At 45.0% G+C, this 24,604-nt stretch overlaps 1 protein-coding gene across 2 annotated transcripts; it reads right to left on the reverse strand.

Moving 5' to 3' along the window:
* Nucleotides 1-1,477: 1,477 nt before the first annotated feature.
* On the reverse strand, nt 1,478-23,214 carry wu:fc21g02 (uncharacterized). 2 transcript variants are annotated; one of them, XM_015944144.3, is made up of 10 exons: nt 22,983-23,214; nt 19,515-19,663; nt 9,994-10,126; nt 7,235-7,510; nt 6,865-7,158; nt 6,640-6,785; nt 5,799-5,843; nt 5,641-5,709; nt 3,934-4,224; nt 1,478-2,446 (listed from the first exon to the last, which is right to left on the reverse strand). In XM_015944144.3, the coding sequence occupies exons 1-10, from the start codon at nt 23,020-23,022 to the stop codon at nt 2,267-2,269; spliced, it is 1,623 nt and encodes a 540-aa protein (XP_015799630.3). In that variant the 5' UTR covers nt 23,023-23,214; the 3' UTR covers nt 1,478-2,266. The 2 variants fall into 2 exon arrangements, with proteins under 2 accessions (XP_015799630.3, XP_054594970.2); XM_054738995.2 differs by lacking the exons at nt 19,515-19,663; nt 22,983-23,214 and adding an exon at nt 11,067-11,087.
* Between the last annotated feature and the right edge of the window lie 1,390 nt (nt 23,215-24,604).

Genomic DNA, 24,604 nt, shown 5'->3' on the forward strand with positions numbered 1-24,604 from the left:
ACTAGAACTGGAACTGAAATGACAGACTGGGGCTCCTCCCTGACCGCACACCTACATGACAACGTAACCTGCATCCACCTCGGCTGACGACCCCTGGACGCAACTACAACAGGAGACCGCAAAGAAGAAATGCTGGAAAAGGATCAACTACTTCAAGCACCTGCACCCAAATCTCCAGACTGGTTTCACGGTCAAGGACCTGAAGGACTTCTCGGGGACAACATCAGCTCCCTGACAATTGGACAACTGCCTCGACACGCCACGGAAGGACCCCGAAGTCTTCCTATTGAGAAGTTGAACTGTGCGCTCCTACACCACAAACTTGTGGTGTAGGAGCGCACTGCATGGACTGCTGCAGTTTCAGGTGTTGAAACATCTTCAGAAAATATTCCTTTCTCTGCTTCTTGTTCAGATTCAATTCAGTTTCTTGATCACGATAACATCAAACTAAAGCCCAAAAGTGAAGAATTTATGTTATTTATTACTAGATTGTTCAAGCTACCTCACAGAAGTGCTGTTTGTTAACGGAGTTATTAAATGTTATATAAACATATAAAGTTAAATGAAAAATAAAAAATATGCTTCAAGAAAACAAACTTGTGTACAATTGTGTTAGGAACAAGTAAATAAACTTTTATTTCATACCCATCACATAATAAAAAAATGCTGGGTGTTTTACAATAAAATATAAAAGCAATATGAAGGTCTGCATAATATTAATCACATGACTGGACTCTAGTTGGACAGTTTAAATATGAGAAAATGAGGCTTTGAGTCCAGTTTAGTTCCTGTACTTATGTCTGTATTTATGTCACATAGCTTATTATAGTCAGTAAATATGTAAAGAAGCTTTAGTAAAGAAGAACGACTCTACCAAAAGACAACAACAGCTGCATCCATGATATGCTTCATCAGTGTTTCACCAATCATTCACTGTGTTATGGGTCTCAGGTGTAGAGACCAGTATAGAAAATAAAACTGCAGACTCTAAAGGGTCTCCCCATTAAAAATTCAACAAAAAGTGGTTAACTCACTCAGATATTTACACTCAACTGTCAAGCTTTGGTTTAAACTGATAATCAGAAGTGATTTACCCAGTACTCTATAAACTGGGATTACTTGCAGGCTAAAATGGTACTTTTCCAGCTTAGAATGGATGGCACTGAATCTGCTAGTACACCATGGATCCTAAAACTAATGATATATACAATGAACTTAAAAAATATTGTTGGTAACTCTTGTAAAAATGCATGCAAGCCTTTCAAGGATATAAATAAAATAACTTTTAGTATAACTAACATTTTCAACACAGTACAATTGATATCTTTGGTTTCTATAATGAGTATATTCAGTAACTTTTACACTGATACCCGTAGTTACATCCAGTCTACAAACACAATACTAGACAAGTTCTGCACAGAAATATAGTGAAGAGATTAGTATTTGGTCCATTATTACTTTGTTGTATTAATTCTTAACAAATGTTACAGTCCTGGAACGCCTGTTCACGTCCTTTGAGATGGTGCCACAGTTGTACAGAAAAGGAATTTTTGCATTGCGCAGCAGAGTAGAGTATGAGTGGATGAAGCTTGCTCCGTTGGGGTGAGCATGTTGCAGGACAGGGTTGGATCATGTTGGGAGTGTGGGTTTGCTGCTGGTTGTAGGATCTCATAAACTATCTTCACGGAGGCTAAAACTGGTGCCCTATACCAACATTCAATCCTCACATCCAACTGGTGTTGACAGAATCTGGACTAATTGCCATCATTTCTTGTTTTATAGGCTTCAGTCGTCTAATCCAATAAATGTTTTGTAAATAGTAGCAATGTCTCTAATCAGTGTCACTTTATATTATCATGATTCTTACGTCCTACATTTGCTTGTACCTTATTTTTATCTTTCTTTTTGCACCAAGTACCACAGCAATTTCCCAATGTTGTGATTTAACATTTCACAATAAAACTCAAAAGAAATGACACCATTTAACAACATTAACAACAGAATAAGCTGATTGGCAGAAAGGATTTAGCAAGTTTTTCAGGGGTACAACCTAAATACTCAACTCTGCTGCTAAACCCACAAATCCATTTCCTTCACAAGGGACTGACCATTTCAGACACAGTAAGTGAGCTTTCCAACAATATAGGAATTATTACTCAGTGACATAATACAACAAGGGAATAATAAGCCAAACACAATTTTCCTGATTTTTAGTGCTAAATTCAGATAACTTCACCTGAAGATTGGCGATTTTGCACTAAGACTTTTAAAGAAAGTTGAGTTTATCTGAATTGTAAACATAACTAGACGGAGTTTCAGAACTGAGAGGAGGAGCAGAGGGAACATTTGGTCCTTTCAGCTCAAATCTGGTATCAGGATCTGAGGAGAGAAACTCCAAGTTGAACGTAGGAACCGCTGCAGATCCCTGATCTGTTGGAAGAGAAACCTGAAAACAGAAAATAAAAATCAGTGTTTGGATATCAATGAGACCAAATAACTAAATATTTGTCATACCGTAAATCCTCTAATACAGGCCCGGGCCTGTATTTTACTCAAGCTCATCAAGCTCCAGGCCTTTATTGGAAGGAGGGCCAGAATTAGAGGCAGGCCTCAATTTCTATTTGAGCAAAAATGAACTAATGGTTCGCTGGAGTTTTTGACAATTAAAATTGCGCCCACATTTTCAAAGTTAAACACATTTCTTTTAACAACGGTAGTTTCTGCTTCAGCCCTCTCCCCCCTCCCCCTGCGCAGCGGCCGCAAACTCACTGATGCGCCTGCAGTCTCTCGGAGTTCCTGCTGCTCTAAACATTAAAATAATTATTTCATTTTTTGTTCCTCACTTTTGATTACCTTCAATGGTGTCTGTTTGTTGCAACCACCAGGTACAAAAACTAACTTTTTTTTATTTGACTATTTTTCTGTCCTGCCTGTTTATTATCTTCCTGCATCTCCTCTCAATCCTAAAGAAAAACTGCTACCTGGGTTCACATATATTCACCTTATGAGTTACCTTTGAGCTGCAGTTCTAAAAGATCTACCGACCGCAAAAACAGCGGAGTGCTCGCTGGCCACATCAGTTAGATGCGTCACCCAGGACAAAACAGGTGATGCGCCCCGATCCACAGCAGCAAAACGCATCAGGCACAAATAAAAGACAGAAAACATAAAAGGAAATGAGCCGACATGAACAATCGCGTGTTAAATTAGTTTTTGAGGTGGCGACACCTGATTTGATAATGTTACTGTGGCCGTGCTCAGGACGCAGATGTCTGGAGCGCGTCAACAATCAGAGCTTTGCATGCGCAAGCTGGTTAAGGTTAGGATGGGGGTGAGGGGAAGGTTAAATTGCAAGAGGGTAAACGTCACAATTTGGTTAAATGTCCGTTTTACGGCGGGTGTCAGTACCGACGCTCTGGCACAGCGCATTGCCTCCCGACGCGCAGGAGCTCGTCACCTGCTGACAGCAGGCTGCTGTCTTTTCTGAGGGCTGCATCTTGCCGGTCATTATCACGTGACAGCGACTAGTCGATGACAGGCATAAAAAGTCACTATAGAGCGGTGAAGTCGACTAGTGACTAGTTCATACAACCCCTGCTACTGCTCCCCAGAGTGTTCTGCAGCATAATCAGCACGTTCTCTTTGAACTTGAAATCAAATTTTCGCCTCCTCTTCGTCTCCGCACGGTTAAAGTTACCCTCGCGGTCTGTCACTGGCAAATCAAAAGTGAGACGGATGACACAACCGCCCCCCGTACTTGCTTGTTACCACATTCCACCCGGCCACAATAAAAAAACGGCCATTATTTACCTCCGCCGACACCGGCCAAAATATGATACCCGGCAGTTCATTAAATACAGGCTTAGAGGATTTACGGTATATGTATGTTCCCTATGTTTTATATGTCTATCAGAGCAGCATTTACATGTTTACCTCAGGTTGTAAAGGGTTCACATTGGTACCAGGCTGATGGGGGTGAATGTCGATGCCAGGCTGAGGTGGATACACGCTGATGCCAGGCTGAGGTGGGTTCAGTCCAGACGGAGGTGGGTGCAAGCTGATGCTAGGCTGAGGTGGATACACGCTGATGCCAGGCTGAGGTGGGTTCAGTCCAGACGGAGGTGGGTTCACGCTGATGCCAGGCTGAGGTGGGTTCAGTCCCGACGGAGGTGGGTACACGCTGATGCCAGGCTGAGTAGGGTAGATGGTTACAGGCTGGTATGGCTATAATGTAGAAAAAATGCAAAAGGCTCAGAGATGGAAAATGTAAACATTTTACTGAAATAAGAAAAAAAAGTTATTGGTGCTCTCCAGTCCATGAAGTCTTTAAAGGTACATATTATGTAAAACTGACTTTTTGCATGTCTTTAGTGCTGCCATGTGAGCCTCTGCAGCCTCTATAATAACTCAAAATGTGAATAAAAACCTTTAATCCGTTTTCTGCTAGTGTTTAATGTCAAGAACCATATACTTCTACGAGACTTTTCAAAAAGTCCCTTATTGTGATGTCACAAGGGACATTAGCATAGAACCACCGATCGACTCTATAGGGCATTGATAAGTGGTTTGTTAAAGTAGATTTCTGGAGTTTTCACCTTTCAGAAAATATTTATGGTTTCTCAGAAATCCGTAAAAATTATTATCTGATCATGTACCGTGATAAGCAAATGTAAGCAGATGTAAGCAAAACATCTTTTTTTTTTTTTTTTGCTACGCACACCCCCTGCCCCGCAGAGCTCCGGGCAACAGGAAACTGAGTGCCGACCAGAACTAACTAACAGCGTTAGACTGCCGCTTAGACGCTTCAAATTTAAGGAATACCTCGGCTGATGCAGAGTTGATGAACTTTTCACGAACAAGAAAGTCTTTAAAATATAAATATATGAGAACACAACATGACATGAGAATAATACTTGTAAAACAACGAGTTTTAGCTCTGTTTGTCGGCTACAGAAGCATATTTATAAACAGAAACGTGAAGTCACCACCTTAAAAAAACAGACAGACTTTTGTGTGATACGCTTGTCAGCCACTAGACGGTGCCATCGGATAAGAGAAATACTCTGGAAAGAAGCTTTAATGAGCACCATGTTCAGACATATGTGCTCTTGGCACCAGGATACCTTAGGCTACAGCTCGATGATCAACTTTGTTGTCATTTCATCTGATCTGTTAGGCTAACTGACCAAGCCTCTCCCATATATCCAAGTATTTACTGACTGCTACAAGCTCCCTTTCTTTCTCCACCACCCCAACATACACCTGTGGGCTTTGAGGTCGATGAAGCGCTCATTGCTACATGGCGTGTTCAGAGACTTTACAATGATGTGCATTAACGTAACACATTGAGCTGGGCGGTAAATACGAGAAGAGCAGGAGTCACTCGTGGATGTTTTCTCAAAAATGTTTAAAAATAAAAGTAGCCACACTTTTATGTGATGCGTTGCTGGATTATTTTGGGTGCTTTTTTCTTCTTTCAAATGCTGTAGCATCAAATTCACTTAAAATAATTTGAAGGAGCTGTGAAACCTCAATACAATGATTCCCATTGGTCATTTTTAAAAATAAGCACTTCTGTAATAAACCCGCCAGTGACTCAAATGCTATGGCTGCGGCTTTGATAGGCACAGTGTGACGTACTGGCTGATGAGGGAAAACTGAAGGATTTGTTGCAGCTGGACAGACTGGGCCTGTTTGTGGATTTACATTCTGGAAGTGAAAATAGCAAAAAGGTTAAATAAACATTTATGCACAGAGTTTAAGACTTCAGATTAGGATCCGATAAAAAATATACTTACATGATAATACACAGGAGGTGAAGTCGCAGTCCTGGGTGTCTTGTCCTGTTTAATATGATGTTTACAGACCAAGTTAACTCATTTTCCCAATAAATTTGCAGTGGTCTCTAGTATAGATGATCTCTGTGGGAAAAAGCTCTGGCACTCCTGTTTCAGTGATCCACAGCAGAGTTGAGCTGAAGACGACAATATTAAGGTTCCTATTTCCTGATATGCGGACATCTTGCCTCTCATTGGATAACAGCAATGTGACTCTATCGCTGACGCTGTTTTCTTTGCAACGTTTGACCTCCTAAAACAGGGGTGTCAAACTCCAGTCCTCGAGGACCAGTATCCTGCAATTTGTTGTTGTTTCCCTGTTCCAACACAGTTGACTCACCTGTGCAGCAGCTCATCGAGCTCTCCAGAAGCCTGTTAGTCACCTGCTGATTGAAATCAGGTGTGTTGAAACTGAAAAAAACCTAAAACATGTGGGAGAGGACCGGAGTTTGAAACCTGTGTTCTAAAATAACACAAGCCTGAAGGAGTTCCGCTATTTTGTCAAGTTGTTAATGCTAACGACTAGCTTCTACTAGCTGAAACGTGCTCTGCTCTCTCCTGGATGCTAACCCAACAACAGCCTTCCCCGTCACGAGTCAAGATGGGTGGCTCCATAAATGCTGACTTTCAGTGTGAAGTAAATCTGTGCAGCTACTGCAGGAAACAGGTATAGAAGACTATTTTCATGTTCAGTCTGCATGTTAAACTCAGAGTGACCAATCAGATTTAAAAAATAACTTATTATTAATCTGAGCAAAGAACTGAGCTCTTGATTTTAGAGTGCACTTAAAGAACTACTTACATGATAAGTCACAGCAGGTGCTGCTTCTGTCTGAGGCGCAGAACCTTTTTTACAGCAACATTTTTTACAACAGCAGCAACAGCAAATCCCTGCTAGGAGAGCCCCGACACTCATAGCGGCATATGCAACTACTGCATGATTGGGGCCTGCAAGAACACAGAGGTTTTAGGGGAGATGCTGGAGTCACGCGTGACTTTAGTAACATAATAAAAAAAATCTACTCACTTTCACTTTGGTTGACTTCCACCTCGACAATCAAGGCCAAGTTACCTTTTAGGTCTCTGAATTCAAAGGAGCCAGAATCTTTGCTTTCCAAAAAATCTATTTCCAAACCATCATCCTGAGCTTTAATTCTCCCAGAGAACCGGTTATTTGTCCAGACCAGTTGGCCATCTTTAAGCATTTTCTCAGGTATATTTGTCATCTCAGGCTTAAATACGACCGTCCATGGTCCACCAGATGTAGGATACGGGATAAATAGAGTTTGCCCTGTGTTCCGTTCATAATCAAGGGTTTTTTCTGTGGTGGAGAAATTAGATTAAAATATTATAAAATCTGTGTACAAATTATATGAGAACTCCCACACAGCTTTTACCTTTTACTGTGAGATGTACTATTGACTCCAGCTTGCTGTCATTTTGCCTAAAGATGTAGTAGCCGTTGTCTGCCTGAGTGAGTTGGGAGATCTTCCAGGTATTACTCTTGACTGTTCCTCTTCTTTCATCATGGCTCTGAAAGGCCGTGCGATTCCACAGGATCATTGGCTTGTGCCGACTGGCTAGCTGTGGAGTGAACTCCATGAAATGAGCTACTGAAGGGATGTTATACACCAGCGTATCCATATAACCCCGGTAAAACTTTTCAGCACAATCTAAAATAGAAAATTAAGAACACAGGTTGAGCCTAACATTACACACACCTTTAGTCTATACATTCTATAACAGCAACAGTGGTGTGAAGAAGTATTTGCCCCATTCCTGATTTTTGTTTGTCACACTTAAAATGTTTAAGGTCCTCAAAAAAGACCACCCACACACATACACACTCACACACACTCAGCGCTTAGACAAAGAGAAGATGCAGATAGATAGTTTCACACTTCATTGTCTGGAGGATTTCTCTCCACCTCCTTCCCCAGAAGAAAAGAAGGAGTGAGGTTTTTTAACGGAGTAGCTCTGAGCTGTTTTACATGCAGGCTGAACCTGAAAATAGTCTTCTGCCCCATTTCCTGCATTAGTCGCCAACATAAAATAGATTAGGTAGAGTTCGGATTAGAAAAGCCTGATAATTTTAAGTCACTTTAAAAATTAACATTCACGGACTCACATCTTGACTCGTAACTGATTAAAGGGCGAGTAACACCTTTTTTTGCTGATAAATTGTATAAATGAGTGTCTAATAGCACTGTGTGTAGTCTTATTTTAACATGTTTGTGCATCTTGTTTAAAATTAAAAAATTCAGCCTAAAACAGTATTTATTCCTCCCTCTTCAGACTAAAGGCACACTTGGCAGTTTTGCTTGCTTTTAGCACCCCTAGTGTTCATTTAGTAGAACCAAAACCTAAACGCATCTCCTCGCTGTGTGTTTGTCTTTTTAACACCTTAATCTCTCCCCAGTCTTCATTATTGTCTACAGAAGCGATTCATAACAAAATTAAACAAATCAGCTGTGTTCATGATCTAAAGCAGAAAACACGATGGAATCAGACTGCAGCGCCAGGTATGTCGGCTCCATTTTTTTTTCTAAGTCCAACAGACTGGACCGGCACTCTGAACCTGCAAATGCGGTAAGATGTCCCAAGTAACGTTGCCTGTACCATATTATGTGGCTGCACAGCATTGGACTCCAGCTGAGTCGTGAGCGCCTTCAACTGGCTCTGCCGCTCACGAGCAAATATGAAATGATACGTCTCAGAGTTTCTCACCTCTTTGAAAAAATGTTCTCCGTCTACTAGTGTACAAGGTGATGCGAAAACCCTCCAGCCAACTGCAGTAACTCTGTTTGCTCATGCAACTGAGTAGTGAGTCTGCTGTGTATGTGTTTGTGTAAACAGGTGCATATGTTAAAGGTTGAATATGGAACACAGACACTATAGTGACATCTAGTGTTTGGATGTGGTAATGCAACAACAGAACACATTTTCCAGCCGTCGGGGTGTATGTTCACTGCTGATATGTGAAGTGATCATCCAGCACCATGTCCAGTGACGAATCGTACAGGATAAGGTCTCATTTCTACTAGTATATTTATTTTACAACTGCATTTGCCGTTAGAACCTCTTCTGGGCTCAGAATCAGCTGTTTGACTTAATGAGTCCGCCATTTTACACAGTCCCAGCTTCACTTTCCCAAGCAAACTTTTTACTGCAACAGTGCTCTCTAGTGGCTGGTAGATGTAAACATAAACCCAGTGTTGTGCCCATCAAAAAATCTTTTTGATTATTTATTTTTTAAATTATACTTAACAAGCGCAGCTTTGGTTGCAATAAAAAACAAGTTTTGTCCAAGATAAATGGAAGTCTGCGGCAATGCTGAGACGCCATTTATACCGTCACTGCGTAATCTTTTGTTAAAAGGACATGATTGTGCCACATTACTGCCACAGTCTGACCACTAATAAACGACCTTAGGCTCCCTGATGCCGGCTTAGTGTTGTGGCAAATTGGCGGCATTGTTTTCTAAAAGAGGCTTTGGTCTACCAGGCGACGCGTCCTTTAGGTGCTATTGTCAAAGAGGAAATGTGAGTGAAGTAAGACTACAACTAGCGGGTGACATTTTGTTGTTGACTTAGCTTCCAGGAGAGAGCAGTGCACGCTTCGGCTAGTAGAAGCTAACTGTTAGCATTAGCAAATCCACAAAATGGCAGAAATACTTCAGGCTTGTGTTAAAACATCAACATTGCAGTGCAAACAGAGTCAGTGGTAGGAAATAAGACTCCAAATCATGTTGTGACATGCTCCCCACTCTTCTGGCTCACTAATAGTTCTTGAAACAGAAATCCCAGAGCTTTTTTTCTCCCTCAGATATTAGGCATTAATTTATGCTAGATACAACTGCAAATAAATTGACAAAACAAGTGAACTTGGTCTTGAATAATTAAAACCGTCACTTAAAAACTGCTTTTTGTGTTTACTTGTGTTGCCTTTGACTAATGTTTAGTTTTATTTGATGATCTGAAACATTTAAGTGGGGCAACGTGCAAAAAATAACAAATCAGGAAGGGGGCAAAGACTTTTTTCTACATGACTGTAAATTACAACTTCTTTGGAAGTAGAATTTATGTTAACACACACTGCACAAGACTAAAAGTATTCTAATGAGGTAAAAGGAAACCTAATGGTGTAGACTTCTGACCTGATATTTCCAATCTGAACAGCCTGGAAAACCCCAATCCATCTTGTCTGGTGGAAAAATACCCATCATCTTCTTTAGTTAAATTTGTAAGGTGAAACCTGGAACGGAGATATGTGATGCGTGGGTCCTTGGGCTGAAAATGGAAAAATACAAACTGGTTAATTGACAGAACAAATTCAGAATTGGTGAACTGAAAATAGACAAAGATAATTAGCTTACCATAAATACAACTTGGACAACATCACTAACTGTATTGGTAAATAGAAGCTAAAACCAACCAGTATGGAAAGATAAACGTATGAAAAAACAATGTGGTTCTTGCTATCTCCTAAGCCAGTGAGTCCCAACCAGGGGTACGTGTACAGGGGCTAACCGGAAAAAAATTATATTTCTTTACCCAGATGATGACAGCACCCGCTGTGCCCTGGATTTAAAAAACAAACAAACATTGGGCTGGGATGCGTTATGCTTAATGAATATTCAAATAAAGTAATGCATGGTAATACATGGTTGACATCATATCAATTATCAATTTAGTCTAACCGCGACTGTGCATGAATTTTGTCAAGCTACGTCAGTTCTGGATTAGATGCTGCAGCGGCGCAGTGTGTGGATTTAGGAGCACTTGTAAAGAAGTTGGGGTAACGGCGGTTATACAGATCTAGTTTGAGTTTCAGGACTGTGATGTTAAAAAGAAAGACATCCTCAGTAAATAATCTGGCGAGAGTAAAGTCGCATCTGCGTTAATAGCTCGTTAACTCTAATTGCCTTAAATGCTCTACATTTTATTGAACACAGAATTCCAAACTCTCGGACATCTCTAGTGAGCTAGTTTGAACACATATCTATCCACAGCTGTTTCTCTCATTAATAATGCTCAACTTTGTGCAGCTTTTCTTTCTCTAACTCCATGCGGCTGGTGAACGTGTTGGCCAGTGCGCACAGCCAGTCTGAGCTCTAATAACCTCAGACATGCTGATCAGAGCATCGCTCAACCAGAAACAGATAAAAAGAATAAACCTCCAACCTTGTTCATTATTGTCGACATAAAATGCAGCAAAGCATCATTTTACCTGCATTTATTCACTGATGAAGCAAGACTTAACTTCTATGAGAAAATGAAAAACACAAAGTGATTAAATGAATAAGGTAGAAATATAATTCTGGTTTTACATTTTTCATTTCAGTTCAAATTATTTTTAAATGTGTGTTTTCATCACATTTAACTTCAATTTCATTTAAAGGTGCATTATGGAAGATTGACAGTCAAAACATGTATAGAAATAATACATTCCTTCTTCATACATTCTCCTGAAATGCCCTGGTCCTGTAGAGTGAGCCCTGGCATTTTTACTGTGATTGCCTGTTTTTCTGTAAAATCACAGAAAAAGAGAGATGCTCGGGTCGAGCAGGCTGCTTCATGCGCGTTCACGCTCAGGCATTGCCATCCAAACCGTTCGTTGAACGTTGTTTCAGCTGTCATCAAGAATATAAATGTTACAGATATAAAATGACGTCATTGGTGGTTTAGCTCGCCTAGTAAGATGTCTGGCTTTCGTGTCAAAGACCCGGGTTCAATTCTGGATGTGAACATGGTTTTTTAGAGTTTCTTTTTTACATTAATGATATATTTTTTTACAGTAAGATGCCCAAATTTTTATTTGAGACTCGCCGAACGGCAATGAATTCACAGGTAAAAAAAAAATGTGGGTTCAACTTTCATTTTGGAACAATTTTTCATGCAAGGGAAGGGAATTATCTGAGCATGCAGGAGGACTGACCCATCTTAAACCTTTGTCGGCTGTGCTGAAGAGAAAGAACCGAATTATTTAATTAATTAGCTGCGCGTTCTCCTGTCCTATGTCCTCCGGGCCACACACACACACACACACACAAGGGACTGTCTCAGCTGTAATAATAATAATAATCTGACAGTGTGACATTTTGCATGTTTGGCGAGAAAAAAAGAATACACTCAGTTTGGTCATTGTTGAGGTGTAAGAAGTTTTCTGACAACCAAAGCTCCATGTCATACATGCAGTGTAGTAAAGAAGTTGTTGTAGCACAATGTCCGGACTTTACTGGAAGATAAATTTGAACGTCATCAGCATAACAATGGAAAGACAGGCTATGTCTTTTAATGACATTTCCAAGCGGCAGCATATATAGGGAGAAAAGTGTAGGCCCTAAAATAGATCCTTGGGGTATGCCAAATGGGAGGCTTCTAAGGCTTCTACAGAGAGGAATCTAAATATGTTTGTTAGGTGGTAGTGATCACATCCTGTGCTTAACGCTGCTGGCGATTCATTACACCAGCCTTCTATAGGTGCTTTTATAAGACACACCATGCCGGCAAATCGGCGTAATATTACCGCAATGGTATGTCTATAAATGCGCCATGCCGGCATGGCGTTGAGCGAACTTTGCGGCATTCATTCCGCCTCGCTTGGTAGTAATATTGCCGCATGAGTCCCTCGCCTCTGATGACTAAACACGTGTCAGCCCCGCTAACCCCTTTGGAGCAACTGTGGGAGGCACCCCCGCAAAAGTGGGTGGTCGCATTAGTGACGTATACTGCGCGCCGAGTGCCGGCCGGAAGGGATATAAACACAGATAAACATGGCCTCTCACTAGTATCTTTCAACCACCTACAACTGGACGGACGCGGAAACCATGGAGCTTTTGGCCGTGCGAGCGGATGAAAACATTAGTCGCCTTTTTACGGGGACGGTGAGAGACAGCCAGCTAGCTGTTCGACAGAGTGGTGAAAACACTGGCTGAGCGGGGCGTCAAGCGGGACAAAAAGCAGGTAACATCTAAGCTATAGGTCCTGAAAAAGAAATTCCATCAGCCTGACGTGTCTTCCGTCTGACGCTGAATGTGGGACCCTTTACGTCACATGTGTGTGTGTGTGTGTGTGGGGGGGGGGGGGGGCAGTGATCTCCCTTTATCCCGTCTTGGTTTGAGAGGTGCCTGATGGCGGCTTATTCTAGCTTCAGCTTTGCTATTATAAATGCCAAAATCCTCCCTAGGGTGCCGCGGCAAATCCCGTTTTGCAAATGCTATGGTCCTATAAAAACAGCTTTTGTGACAGCACACCCCCTGTTCACCAGTGTGTGTGTGTGTGTGTGTGTGTGGGGGGGGGGGGGCACAAAGAGGGGGCCTATTGAGGACCACTGCTCGTGTGTGTGTGTGTGTGTGTGTGTGTGTGTGTGTGTGTGTGTGTGTGTGTGTGTGTGTGTGTGTGTGTGGGCTGGTGTTGGTGTATGCGTGTGTCTGCTCTGTTCTTCTCCATCCCCAGTGAGTCGTGGAGGATGGCTGCTTATACTGAGTCAGGATCCTCTGGAGGTTTCTTCCAGTTAAAAGAGAGTTTTTCTCTCCACTGTCGCTAAATGCTTGCTTAGTATGTGTCAGGTTCGTTGGCAGATCTGAAGCGTGACTGAGTTCTGTTGCCCAGACGCGGAGAGACGGAGATAACCGGCGTGGTTATTTCCTGTAGGTGTAGCTTGAGGGTTTAGAGGGCTGGTAAGCCTGGAGACTCGATGCAAAGTCTGGTGAGAACGATGACTGAGCAATGAATGAAACGCCGGCACTTCCTTAAGTAGTGTCGGCGTGATGACGTCAGTCGCCACGTTAGTGGCAGGAATGAATGGAATGCAGTCAGCTGGAGGAGTTCGTGACAGGACCCCCCCCCCCCCCCCCCCTCTCTAGGGACGGCACCCGAAGTCCCAGGACGGCGGGCCCAGAAGTCTGTTAGCAGGGCAGGATCGACAAACGAGCTCGTGGGCTCCCAAGAGCGTTCCTCAGGCCCGTACCCCTCCCAGTCCACGAGGTACTGCCAACCTCGTCCCCGGCGGCGGGCGTCCAGTATCCTGCGGACCGTGTAGGTGCGATCCGCCTCAACACCGCGGGGCGGAGGCACCCGGACCGGTGGAGGGTGGAGAGGAGAGGAGATCACCGGCTTAAGCTGGGAGACGTGAAAGACCGGGTGGATCCGGAGAGTAGCCGGGAGGCGTAGACGGCAGGTGACTGGATTGATGACCTTGAGGACAGGGAACGGACCCAGGAAGCGAGGAGTGAGCTTCCGGGAGCCAGCCGGCATCCTCAGGTTAGCGGAGGAGAGCCACACCTGGTCGCCAGACCGGAAGACGGGGCCAGGCCGGTGGCGGCGGCGATGCTGACGGGCATACTCCGTGTTGGCCTGGGTGATGGCCGCACGGGCCCGGATCCAGGCGAGCCGACAGCGGCGGACCAGCGTCTGGGCATCAGGGACCTCCACCTCGGGCACCTGATGATCAAACAGAGGAGGCTGATAACCGTAACAGGTCTCAAAGGGAGACAGACTCGTGGCAGAGGAGGTCTGGAGGTTGTGTGACAGCTCCGCCCACAGGAGGAAGCGGGGCCAGGTGGTCGGCTGGGACGAAGCGAAGCAGCGCAGGTAGCGTCCAAGCTGCTGGTTAGCTCTCTCTGTCTGACCGTTTGTCTGCGGGTGGTATCCAGAGGACAGACTGGTGGAAGCACCGACCAGGCGACAGAACGCCTTCCAGAAGCGTGAGACGAACTGGGGTCCTCGGTCGGAAACCACGTCCTGAGGGAAACCATGGAGCCGCACCACCTGTTCCAGTAGCAGTTCGGCCGTTCTCTTGGCAGTGGGGGGGCCGGCCAGGGCCACTAAGTGCACGGCCTTGGAGAAACGGTCCGTGATAGTCATTATAGTGTCCAGGTGGTCGACCGCCGGCAGTCCCATGACAAAGTCCAGCCCGATGTGTGACCACGGCCGTTTGGGCACAGGGAGAGGCTGCAACTCTCCAGCGCCGGGTCGGTTGGAGGACTTGGAGCGAGCACACACATCACATGCAGCTGTAAACTCGCAGACGTCCTTCCTCATGGACGGCCACCAGAGAGCCCGACTGAGGAACTGGAGGGTACAGGCTTGTCCTTGATGTCCCGCGAGCCGCGAACAATGCCCCCACGTGAGCGCCTCTTGCCGGCAGGAGGCGGGAACGTAGAGACGGTTCGGTGGGGTCTCCGGCGGCGCTGGATCGCCAGGAAGTGCCGCCTGTATGGACTGCTCCAACGGCCATTCGAGGGAGGCCAGGAAGCGTTGAGTCGGCAGAATGGTCCGAGGCTCCGGGGGGGGCGGCATCTGGTGCGAAACGCCGAGAGAGGGCGTCCGCCTTGAGGTTCTTGGAGCCGGGCCGGTAGGCGATATGGAAGTGGTACGGCTCGAAAAAGAGGGCCCACCGAGCCTGACGTGGGTTGAGCTGGCGGGCAGTCTGTAGATGAATGAGATTCTGGTGGTCGGTCCAGATCAGAAAGGGATCGGTGGTCCCCAGGAGCCACTGCCTCCATTCCTCCAGCGCCCATTTTATTGCCAGCAGCTCTCTGTCGCCGACCCCGTAGTTCTGCTGTGTGGGGGAAAACTTCCTGGAGAAGTAGGCACATGGGTGGAGCTTAGAGTCTGGACCCCGTTGCGAGAGAACGGCCCCCGCTCCCACATCTGAGGCGTCCACCTCCACGACGAAGGGCCGGGTCTGGTCCGGGTGGAGGAGGATGGGTTCCTTAGTGAAACGTCCGACCAGCTCATGGAAAGCACGGACAGCCTCTGGAGTAAGGCGAAAAGGGCGAGGCTGATTGGTGGTTTTGGTGAGTGAGGTCAGTGGTGCTGCGAGGGAGCTGAAGTTGCGTATAAACCTCCGGTAAAAGTTCGAGAAACCCAGGAAGCTTTGCAGCTGCTTCAGGGTCGTGGGTAGAGGCCACTGAGCTACGGCCTGAACCTTCTGGGGGGTCCATCTTCAGGCCCTGGGAGGAGATGGTAAAACCCAGGAAGGAGGTGGACTCCTGGTGAAACGCACACTTCTCCAGTTTGCAGTAAAGTCCATGGTCCAGGAGGCGGAACAGAACCGCTCGAACATGACGGATGTGCTCTTCGGCCGTGCAGGAGTAGATGAGGATGTCATCTAGATAGACAAAGACCCAGCGGCCCAACATGTCTCTCAGCACATCTGTAATGAACCGCTGGAAGACGGCGGGGCTGTTGCAGAGTCCAAAAGGCATCACCAAATATTCATAGTGGCCAGTGGGCGTGATAAAAGCGGTCTTCCACTCCTCACCTTCCTTAATACGGATGAGGTTATAGGCGCTGCGCAGATCCAGTTTAGTGAACACTGCGGCTTGTGTGATGGCGTCCAGAGCGGTGCCCATGAGAGGGAGAGGGTGACGGTCCCTGATCGTTATTTTATTTAACCCTCGATAGTCTATGCAGGGCCGGAGATCCCCCTCCTTCTTCTTAACAAAGAAAAACCCTGCGGCCCCGGGGGATGTTGAGGGTCGGATGAATCCCTTCTGCAGGGCATCAGTTATATAATTGTCCATAGCCCGGGTTTCCGCCGGAGAGAAGGAGAACAGGCGACCCCGAGGGGGGGTGGTGCCGGGCTGGAGCCTGATCTCCAGGTCGTAGGGTCGGTGAGGAGGTAACCTGGTAGTGGGTTCTTTAGCGAAGACCTGAGCGAGGTCGTGGTATTGAGGAGGGACGAGCGTCAGGTCTACGTCTGTGGGAGTGGCTGCTCTGGTCCGAGGTGCAGGGGAGTCCCGGTGGTTATGGCAACCCGTGCCCCAGGCCAGGACTTTACTGGTGGACCAGGAGATGTGAGGCTCATGGCGGCAGAACCAGGAATGACCCAGGATGAGTGGCGTAGCCGGAGCCTGGATGACCAGGAAGTGGAGGGTCTCCCGGTGTTGGTCAATAGTCATGTGGAGACCCTGAGTTCGGTGGGTGAGAGGGTACGGCATGATGGGCCGGCCGTCCACAGAGGTCACGGGAATGGGTCGGTCGAGGGCGGTGAGGGGTATCTTGAGCCGAGTAACCAGTCCGTGATCGATAAAACACTCCGCAGCCCCAGTGTCTAAAAGTGCCTCCAGTCTGGTCGGGCCTTGGTCCAGGTGGAGGGAGACCGGGAGAGTGGTTCGGTGTGGAGCCGGAAAGGTGGAGACTCCGGGCGGGACAGCTCCTACTCCGACCCGGAGGGACCTTTTCCCGGTCGTTTTGGGCACGTGCCACGGTGGTGACCCAAATCCCCACAGTAAGCGCATCTTCCCTCCTGGTAGCGCCGTGCCCGTTCCTCAGGGGGAAGATGTCCCAGCTGCATCGGCTCCTCCGTCAGTTGGTGAGCCGGCCGGCGGGGTGACGTCCTGGTGTGTACGGGGGCTGACATGGTGCTCGGCCGGTTCACGATGCAGCGGTCCAGTTGGAGAGCCAGATCCACTGCCAGGTCCAGGGAGGTTGGGACCTCGTGCCCGATCATGCCCTCCCGGATTCTCGGTGACAGTCCCTCCAGGTAAACGGCCTTTAGGGCGGCGTCATCCCACCTCAACCGAGCTGCTGTCGTCCGGAAGCGAGAGGTGTACTGAGCCGCCGTCTGGGAGCCCTGGCGAAGCTGAAGCAGCCGCGTCTCGTCCGAGACTTTGCTGCTGGGGTGCACAAAAGTCTTTTTCATCTCCTTTACAAAAGCCTCATAGTCATTGCAGGCAGGAGATTTCTGATTGTAAAGTGCCGCCGCCCATTCACCGGCTCGACCTGTCAGCAGTGAGGTCAGCAGGGCGACACGAGAGCAGGATGTGGGGTAACGTGCCGGTTGGCACTCGAAAGTCATGGCCAGGGTCGCCAACATGCCCTCCGGGGATCCCCTGGTTCCGTCCCACTTCTCTGGAAGGCTGAGGCGTGGTTCCATCCTGTCAGGAACAGCTGCGGTCTGACGTTGCAGAGCGGTGGTCAGCTGGAGTACTAGCTCGGTGAGTGACTCGATCTTAGTTGCTTGGCGATCAGCTATGGCACGGAGCTGGTTCATTTCTGCCGTATGCTGATCCAAGGTTGCGCGCTGTTGAGCCACTTCAGCACGCAGACGCGCGAACTCCGCTGGGTCAACTTTGGGCTCAGTCATCCTGTCAGGTTCGTTGGCAGATCTGAAGCGTGACTGAGAGTTCTGTTGCCCAGACGCGGAGAGACGGAGATAACCGGCGTGGTTATTTCCTGTAGGTGTAGCTTGAGGGTTTAGAGGGCTGGTAAGCCTGGAGACTCGATGCAAAGTCTGGTGAGAACGATGACTGAGCAATGAATGAAACGCCAGCACTTCCTTAAGTAGTGTCGGCGTGATGACGTCAGTCGCCACGTTAGTGGCAGGAATGAATGGAATGCAGTCAGCTGGAGGAGTTTGTGACAGTATGAGGATTGCTGTAAAGACTCTGACACCAGTCAGTGACTTGATGCAATTTTCTGGGTTCCTTATATAGGAAAAATTTTTCTGACTGGCTTAATGAACTGACCTGTACTGGAATGTTTACTGTGTGAAGCGCCTTGAGACGACTCTTGTCGAGATTTGGCGCTATATAAATAAACTTGAATTGAATTGAAAACTGACAAGTGTGCCTTTAAAACAGAAATACAAAGTTTTTTTTTTCTCAGGCCCTGTCCACACGTAGGCGGGGATCTGCCAAAACGTAGATATTTTTATACGTTTTGGTCTGTCATCCACACGAAAACGGAGTTTATTCACACGAAAACGGATCTTTTTAAAGACTCCGGCCAAAGTGAAGATCTGCGTTTTCTCTGTTTTGGGTGTCTGCGTGTGGACAGACAAAACCGGAGTTTTAAGGTCCGCAACGTCACTTTCCGCGACAAAAAAAATGCTGACATCATGTGTGCGACCTGTGTTTACACTAGCCGACAGCATGGATGCCTTCAGAGCTGCGCTCACTTTATCAATTGTCCAAGCGCTTTTTGCTTGTTTGTTTTTGCAAGCGGAATTACTGCTCCTTGCGGAAGACCACAGACGAAGGATGAGGTTAACAACGGGGGAAGTACTGCTGCCTACAGGTCTGGCTTGTCCTTAACAACGTATTTATCCGGGTACGTGTGGACAGAGTTTTTTTAGAACGAGGTGGTGTGGATGCAAGTTTTTGGAGGGGCGGATATTCGTTTAAAAAAAAACCCGGCTACGTGTGGACTAGGCCTCAGAAGGCACCAACTAGAGGTGGAAAAAATGAATAGCAACTTGAAGCCCATTCACCTGCCTCTGGGAATGTGGCTGGGACAACACCTCTGCTTTTCACCTGCCTAATTTTGTTCAAACAGTTGTTGCACACTTTCTGTAAATCCTATAAACTTCATTTCACTTCTCAAACATCACTGTGTGTGTCTCCAATATGACCTATTTAACTAAATTTTTTCATCATAACAACCAACGATTTATAAAGGAAAATCAGGAAGATCAAGGCAGCCAAAACTTTTGCATCCCACTGTATATATGCTACCATACTGGACTGTGGAGGTGAGGGTGAGTGTGCTTTGTCCAGGAATAAATACAGCACTTTAAATTTCTTTATAATTGGTAGGAGAAGAGCAACTCAAACACTATGGCAAAAAAGCAATATGCAGGTACAGTCTGTGTCTCCGAGAAGGAGCAGGCTCCTTCAAAGAGCTGGTTCTAAGAGCGACTAACACATACCTATAAGAAACTCCTCACCTTTCCTTCATCCATCACCATCCTTCCGAGGCTACGATCGCTTGGGATAAAATACAATGGACCTTTAATAGTTGTGAAGGGATAAGATGGAAGCTCAACACTCTTGCCATAGCAAGCTGTTGCTGAAAGCAAGTTACCAGAGGAGAAACCTGAAAAACATGACAAAGGAAATAATAGTCAAAAGCGATGAACAAGTATCTGCAGCCATGGCTGCATTTTTGCGAGCTGCTTCACGCATTTCAAGTATTTTCTGATGAGATTTTGAAATATGAAAGGCTGTAGCTCCTGTGCTTGCTCTCTCTCCCCTCCAGGAAGGAAAGCCACGCCTCTCACAGCACAAACAAAAAGTTGTGAAGTGCTAACGGAGGGCTGCCACATGGCTACATGTTTTCAATATGTTCCTGCTCAGACACACCTGATTCTATGTCCTGAATGATCTATTAAGTCTTATTTGGTTTTGCAGGAAATGCAAATCCCTCATTTTAATCAAATCTGCCATGTTCAAGTATGAAAACATGCAGGAATCAGGCAATAATGATTTAATCCACCCCCTCTAACCCTAAAACAGGCTAAAACAATAGTGTGAGCATAAGGTTGAACGTTGAGCCTTGTTTATGCTTCTGCGTCTGCTCCCCAAGGGAGAGACGCAGAAGCATTGACAGAAGCATTTTGCATTCAGACTTCTCCGTTTGCATGGGGGGTGTTGCAAAAGCAATTGTTCGCAAGGACAACAGAGGACGTAGCGTAGGCAACAGTACAGTCGGTATCTGACGCCCGGGGTAAAACGGACATTTGACCAAATTGTGACGTTTACCCTCTTGCAATTTAACCTTCCCCTCACCGCCATCCTAACCTTAACCAGCTTGCGCATGCAAAGCTCTGATCGTTGACGTGCTACAGACATCTGCGTCCTGAGCACGGCCACAGTAACATTATCAAATCAGGTGTTGCCACCTCAAAAACAAATTTAACATGCGATCGTTCATGTCGGCTCATTTCCTTTTATGTTTTCTGTCTTTTATTTGTGCTTGATGTGTTTTGCTGCTGTGGAGAGGAGTTTTGTCCTCCAGCGACACACCTCACTGGTGCGGCCGGCAAGCACTCCGCTGTTTTTGCGGTCGGTAGATCTTTTAGAACTGCAGTTCAAAGGTAACTCATAAGGTGAATATATATGAACCCAGGTAGCAGTTTTTCTTTAGGATTGAGAGGAGATGCAGGAAGATAATAAACAGACAGGACAGAAAAATAGTCAAATAAAAACAAGTTAGTTTTTGTACCTGGTGGTTGCAACAAACAGACACCATTGAAGGTAATCAGAAGTGAGGAACAGAAAATGAAATAATTATTTTAATGTTTAGAGAAGCAGGAACTCGGAGAGGCTGCAGGCGCATCAGTGAGTTAAGAAAATGCAAGTGGTGCTCGCTGCAGAACCACAAAGGCGGAGCTGCACCAGAAGGTGGAGCTACACCAGAGTCAGCCCCGCCCATTCCTGAGTCAGCCCCGCCCATTCCATCAAGAGTCAGTCCAATTTCTTCCAGTTGTCAGACTTAATAGCATTCTGGAACCAAAGAAGGTGTTATAGCTAGTATCATCTATAATGCAAGATTGAGGACTGAGTTGAGAGGTTAACTGAACCGTTTTTGTAAAGGTTCCATATAATTAAAAATCTAACTTTTGGAACTTTTTATTATGTTATATTGTCATTTCCTCATAAGAAACACGCCAAAGCCATTTTTGGCCTCATTCACACATTTTCCTCCCATCTCAGCTTCAATTTGTTCCTCTCCTCCAAAGCGGGTCTGGTCTTGGTTCTCAAATCTGGATATTCTGTGAATTTTCTGACAAATGATTTCTGAAATTACTTCTACTGAGACACCGCCGAAAAATCATACATCCCATCTACAAAAACACACTGGATGACACAATTACATGTGACGCCACTACCTTCTTATCAGATGTATTGGTGAAGTGGTTGTGCACTCAGCTTAGCATGTAATTTTGCGTAGGTTCGCCTCCCGGTAACGGCACAAACTTTTTTCTTCTTTTTTAGCTACACTTGCCAGTACTATGTTTTAACCATTTATTGGTATACCGTTTAAAATATAATGACTAATGTGTTTGTTTTTCTATTTATTTGTTTATTTAGCCAGTGTGAGTCCATTTGTGAGCAGAGTTTCAACTAAAATGCTGTTTAGGAACGACCAAATTCAAAGAACTTTTAGAGACATAAATATTTTGCAGAAAATAAACATTACAACTAAAATATAAACAAATTAAACGTTTCAGCTGGCTAAATAGATAGCTGCCGACCCCACCGAGAGTCGAACCAACATCAGCTGAGGGGAAAGCAAAATTTAAGTGAGACGATGTTGCCACTAGACTACCAGATCCCACCAAATATCTGACCTTAAATGCTCTTCTAGCCTGGTTTTGTTGGAGCGGCTATGGACATATTTGCTAAAAGAAACCTTTTCATTTTGGGACATATTCAGTCTTTGTCATGTAGCAAGTTATATTTATCTTGCTTAATTGGAGCATAGAACATAGCATTAACATTTGTAAACTAGTAACAGCCGTAATTCATGTGGGTCAGGTTAGTTTGCAATAAAATAAAATAAAAAAAAACAGAAGAAGTCAGTGGGCTGGGCTGTTTGCGTGAGTGGGCGGGGCTGACTCTGGTGCAGGCTCCACCTTATGGTGCAGCTCCGCCTTTTGGGTTCTGCAGCGAGCACCCTCTCAGAAAATGTAAATTTTGTTTGTGTGATTAAGGATAAAAATTGTTATAAGAAAATGGCTATGACACTCAGTGCAGGGAAAATAATTTTTTTGTTTTTATCTTCCTTGAAATTTGATTCGCGGGGGGATTATATAAGCTACCAGAGCTTCTTTCCCTTCCTATTGAACATGTTCTACATACATATATGCATATACATATGTATGGGTTTCTTTTTGAATACTTTAATTTTTCTATTGATTTACATGTTCAGTAAAGGAAGAAATAACAAAATGGAGGACTCGGATAAAAGCGGAAGTGCAGTGGTTCATAATTTGTTATGTATGATTTCATTTCATTGGGGCCCAAAATCCCTGGCAGCACCCCTGCCCCCCCCCCCTTACACACACACACACACACACACACACACACACACACACACACACACGTGTATATGTGTATGACAACCCAGCAACATAATGCTTTATTTAAACATTCATGAATTCCACTTAAGCACTTTTACTTTGATTTCTGATGTAGACCAATGATAAAACCTGTTTAGTCTGTTGGTGTCTGCAGTAGGAGACACAATGTCCCCGACTGAAGAGGACACAAGTCTCTAAGCGGTTGAAGACTTGGTAAAATAACAACCACTCAGCCCTATGAACTGTTCAGACGTCGAGACTAAAAAGAAAGCTGTAATAAAACATTCAATATATCGCGGTACTTTGGCGTAATTAAATAGTTCTACTCACCCCATGAAAGCCCGAAGACTGTCACAAACAACATCAACATGTTTCCGAGAAACGAGGAGGGGTCGCTACGGTAATTCTCTTGGTTAATACTCCTAAACTGCAGAGGATCGCTTAAAGACAAAACAAGTTAGCTTTTACGTTGTTTACCTTTATACACATGAGTAAAACTAAGGTTAACATCTGCTTAAATTAACTAAAAACTAAAGTAAGACCTCCGACCATCATCTGTATCACTCCACCCTTTACGAAAGTAGTTCCGGCTCGTATAACAAGTTATGGCAGTCTAAAATAAACTCTGGAGTTGAACATCCCAGCCACACTCGGCCTTAAACGTGTTTTACATCACAATGCACTGTTTCTCATCAATACAATTATAATACGACGTTATGGAAAAAGCACAGAGAATCCTCCAATGGTGCCCCTCCCATCTGCATCAGGCGTGTTCATAAGATAAAGGGGGATCCCGGGGCCATTTGTGGTCCTCTAAGGATTTTTAACTTTTTAATGTTCAGATTTTTACTGTTATGAGGTGTGTCAGAAAAATATTCTCAAAGAAATATATATTTTTTGGCCTTCAGCTTGAAAGTTTTGCACACCCCCGGTCTATGTGCTTTAGAAAAAAAGCTAATAATCATAAATGGATCCAATTATTATCACCCAAATAGTTTTGTATTCATTAAATTTAACGCGTCGAAATTCAATGATGGGGCCTAGAACATATTGACAGCTAATAAGCTCATTTGTACTCAAATATGGTTACAATTCAAAGAATTAAGTAATGAATAAAGATAAATATGTTTTAAATAACAGTAATAAAGATATCCATCAGGAGTCCATGTGTGGAATAATTGTGGTGACATTGTGTAACGAGTAGTTAGCTAGCTCGGTTTTGGGTCTGGCCCTCCGTATATTCCCGCAAGGGCCAGCCTCTTAGTTCTGGGCTCTTCTGGATGTCTCTACCAAAACGGACCTACTTTGTCACCAGTGTTGTAATTGTATTTAATCACATAAACACTAAATACTTGTTTGGAATTATGATTAGTAATATTTTAAATTACTTGACTTAATCCTAGTACTGTATTTTAAGTATTGTGTTTAAAATCATAACAGCAGAGCATATATACAGTGTATTCTTAAACCCTGCCTGTTACTGATGGATCACCACAGGTTTTCTGTTACACGTGTGGAGGAGGAAATGAGAAAGTCACACTCACGCTCTTCAGATGAGATGTTCTGGCCCGAATGTGACTCAGTTCTTTTAATCTGGCAGAGAAGTTCATCAGAGGGACCCAGGTGAGCCGGTGGGGCGGTCAGGTGTGATCCTGAGTGATCGGGCTTCTCCCGTCTTCAATCGCCTGGTGACTTATCTGGGTATCCATTATTTATACATACAAAAGGCTCCACCTTAAGGGTGGCCCCAATAATATTCTTTGTTGTTGCTGTTGAATAACTAATCATCTCTACTGTATGGCCTATTCCATAGAAGTGTTGTGTGTGTGTGTGTGTGTGTGTGTGTGTGTGTGTGTGTGTGTGTGTGTGTGTGTGTGTGTGTGTGTGTGTGTGTGTGTGTGTGTGTGTGTGTGTGTGTGTGTGTGTGACCGAGGGTGTCTGCATCCCCCTTG

Source organism: Nothobranchius furzeri, chromosome 1 (assembly GCF_043380555.1).
Source record: "Nothobranchius furzeri strain GRZ-AD chromosome 1, NfurGRZ-RIMD1, whole genome shotgun sequence".
Lineage (NCBI taxonomy): Eukaryota > Metazoa > Chordata > Actinopteri > Cyprinodontiformes > Nothobranchiidae > Nothobranchius > Nothobranchius furzeri.